At 40.8% G+C, this 3,563-nt stretch overlaps 1 protein-coding gene across 1 annotated transcript; it reads right to left on the bottom strand.

Moving 5' to 3' along the window:
- Nucleotides 1–608: 608 nt before the first annotated feature.
- LOC110420237 (uncharacterized) lies at nucleotides 609–3,322 on the bottom strand. The gene is given in 4 exon segments (XM_021433478.2): nucleotides 609–1,225; nucleotides 1,297–1,465; nucleotides 2,350–2,924; nucleotides 2,927–3,322. Coding segments are annotated over 4 exon segments (1,434 nt in total). The 5' UTR covers nucleotides 3,150–3,322; the 3' UTR covers nucleotides 609–758.
- Between the last annotated feature and the right edge of the window lie 241 nt (nucleotides 3,323–3,563).

The following is a 3,563-nucleotide window of genomic DNA, read 5'->3' on the forward strand; positions in this document are numbered from 1 at the left end:
AACTTGTCAATCAATTAAGACTACCTGAAGAGAATTTAACCGAATGAAGAATACTCAACAAGGTTCTTATAAGTCTTCTTAAGAAATTTAAAGCAAAAATCTCATCTTTGGAGGACTCAAAAGACCCCACCCAACTCGCTGTTACAGAGTTAGTGAATGCTTTGCAAGCTTAAGAGCAAAAAAGGGCTATAAGGCAAGAAGATAATGTGGAAAGGGCTTTGTTGGTTAAGAATAGAAGCAAAAATCTGACTAATAGCAGTAGAAGATATGAAGGTAAAAGGAAAGATAAAGAGAAGAGAATGAATGATGGCAAACAAAAGAAAATTAGAGGTAAGTTTCCTCATTATAATAATTGTAAAAAAATGGGAGACGGTGATCATTTTTGTTGGTATAAACTACATGTAAGATGCAAGTTTTGTAATCTTATAGTTCACATTGAAAAAGTGTGCAACGCCAAAGGTACTCGAGGAGCAAAGAAGGCAGTAGTTGCAAGGAAAAAGAGGTTGCAGATGAAGTCTTAGTCATGACTAAGTGTTGAGATGCGGAAGATAAAAAAGCTGAATGGTTGATAGACAGTGGTTGTACAAACACGTAACAAGCAATGAAGATAATTTCTTGAAACTAAATATAGACTTTAAGACTCAAATGGAAATTGGTAATGAAGATAATTTCACAGTTTGGTAGCTCATTCATTTCTCATTTATGATGGCAAACTGCTAAAGAAATTGTTCATAAGCACAATGTTAACAATGAAAAATCTAGCTATTATTCTCCACATTGATACTAGCATCTGCAAGAATTCTTTTCATAGAATCAATCAGTTGTTGCATCTGTTCTCTTGAATGGAGTGGCGCTGGATACACACATGCACAATCCAAACATCCATCTCGTATGGTATCAAATATGGCAAGGGTTGGACCGACACCATGAACCGAAGAGCACCCAACGTAATCCACCAGGCCAATTTTCTGGTGCTGTTCGTTAGATTCATCAGTCACAGGGTCTTCGAAAACCGAAATGAAGGCAGTTCTCATGGATGATGATGCAGTCAATCCAGGGTTGTCAATGGCTTTGCACATGAGGAAGTTTAGGTCATTCATATCCGTGAAATGCTTGTTGTTGTTCTTGGCATTGGAAAAGGACATGTAGCATCTCCTGGCTAACTCCCACACTTGTTCGTGGGCAGTCACGTCGTATGTATTTAAGATAGCAGAATGGTAAAATCCTGAATCAAATATAATGAATTATATGCAACTTTTGCCTTAACCTAAGACTACGCAAATCTTGGTGACTTACCAAGATGATTGCTACTGAGAACTGGGTCAAGAATGGACCGGCAGTCGGTGAGGGTTACCACAGCATATTTTTCCCTTTGCTGCTCAGAAAAGGCTTTAGTGGACCGAGCTGCAATCAAACCAGCAGCCGCTAGAGCTCCACAGAGTTTAATACCTCTTGATTTGCAACCCTGTAAATTGCAAATCATGCAACTTAAAACAGTTTAATCAAACTAAAGAATAATCAAAAAGGGTATTGCCAAAAATCAACGATGATAGTAATAGCATTGATTTGTTATTGAATTATGGCAAGCAGGAAATAAAGTTAATGCGCTGCCAATCTGATCAAATATCAGAGCCAAATAAAACTTGATGCGAACATTAGAACATGAACATGCCGTTGAATACAAGATACCCGACACCTTGGTCCGAAGATTTAATACTAGGCAAGAACCATGACCCATCATAGATATATTAATATTACCACAGCGATGCAGTGATTGTGAAATGATAATGGGCCAGCATTCGACGCGTTAACTGCTTTGGGACTTGTTGCTTTCTACACCCAGAAAATGCTCAGTGTGTAGCCCTTAGCCCCACTGCTCTCTGTAGCTACGGATGGGGAATTAGAGCCAAGACGGAAAGTGGAAAAGCATCTCGTGATCCTGAAGGATGGCCCGGCTCTTTTTTGGAGCTTTCTGCTCACATTAGTGGGTTCATTTTTTTTACCTGAGTGAATGGGCCTACCACTATCCCACTCGAACATAATTTATTACTGAAATCATAGAAAGCTGCAACTATCCCTCTGGCCACAAAGAAGTTGAAAATGAAAGTTGCTTCAAATCCTAATTTCTTAATTCCCATCTTGGTCTAATGAACGCCCTCTTTTTATGTGTTTAGACTCAAAGGATGGCATTTCTGTCATGAAACTTGACACCCTTTTAATTAAGACCAGATACGTGACAGTTTATAGACGTCAGTGCTAGTGATGAAAAGTTGCACTGTATAATCATAAAAAAAAAAATAATTAACTGAAACAAAAGTAAAAAGGACAAGAAAGCAATTTGTCTCTTACAGCAACAACCCCGTCAGTCTCATCTGGGTTCATCTGCAGCCTAACGACCTGAGAACGTCTAGCCGAATTGGCATCCACAAAGTTGAGATTCGCCAGCCTGAAAGAGTTTAACGAGTAGCCAAGCATGTCAACCCCACGTGCCCATAAAGGCTTGTTAGCTTTCCCACTAGGAATCAAATCTTCAATTCCTAAACTCAACTCCACTTCTTTCTCTTCGTTTCCCCTCGCTATGTCCTCCACTTTAGATCTTCCAACCCCCACCAACTCCAACAGTTCCTTCAACAGAGCCACCGCCGCAGCCCGGTCACAAGCTGAAGTGTGCAGCCGGAGAACCAGCACCCACCTCGTCTCGCTCAGAGTGTAAAGGCTAACAAAAAATACATCACGGTCAGCTTGGTCACCATCAGGGAGGTTCCATGAGTTTCGATTCAGTTCATGCTCGAGCAAAAACTGGTGTGAATCGATGTTGGGATCGCCTGAGAGGCTTTGGAGAATGTGGGAAGTTGATGGGAGATCAAAGGATTGGATCTTGACATGAGCGTTACGATGAGTTATGAAAGAAAAAGTATTCTGCAAGTGTCAAAGTGGAGCCTGGAACGAAGGATGGGATGGGATACTTTGAGCCTGCAAAAGGCTGCTTCGAGAAGTGGGATATCTGGGGGATTAGAGAGGAGGAGGGACAAGACCGTGATGCCAGTGCCGCCTGGTACAGCTCTGCACCAGCTATACTCGGTGCCACCAGCTGGTCTAACCTTGGGCTCGGGTGTTTTCGGGGTTGGGTTCTGGTCAAATTCAGACATTGTATTGGATGGACTCGGGTTTGGCAAGGAAACCAAGCAAGGATATAATTGAGTGGCTGAGGAACGAGGGGTGTACTTTGTTGATTGTTAGAAACGTTTTTTCTGCAAATCTTTGGACTTACTCGAAATTTGATTAGACCAATTTGGTATCCCATTACTCTCACCTTAGCATAAGAAAAGGGGAGAGGCCCATCTACTTTCATTTGACACCCAAATTTTGGAATTAATCACAACTATAATGTTGACAAGTACTTTTGTTCATTAGTATTTACAATATTTTAAATCACCCATTATCCATATATATGTACAAAAGAAATTAAAGAGTTGGTATGAACCACTCTGCGGATTAGGTTACCTGGATGTCAGGAAGAGGAGATAGGAAATCTCATCTCTTTGGATTGGATTGGTATGATG

The sequence above is a fragment of the Theobroma umbraticum genome, unplaced genomic scaffold (assembly GCF_002168275.2).
Source record: "Theobroma umbraticum cultivar Fairchild unplaced genomic scaffold, ASM216827v3 scaffold_86.0, whole genome shotgun sequence".
Lineage (NCBI taxonomy): Eukaryota > Viridiplantae > Streptophyta > Magnoliopsida > Malvales > Malvaceae > Theobroma > Theobroma umbraticum.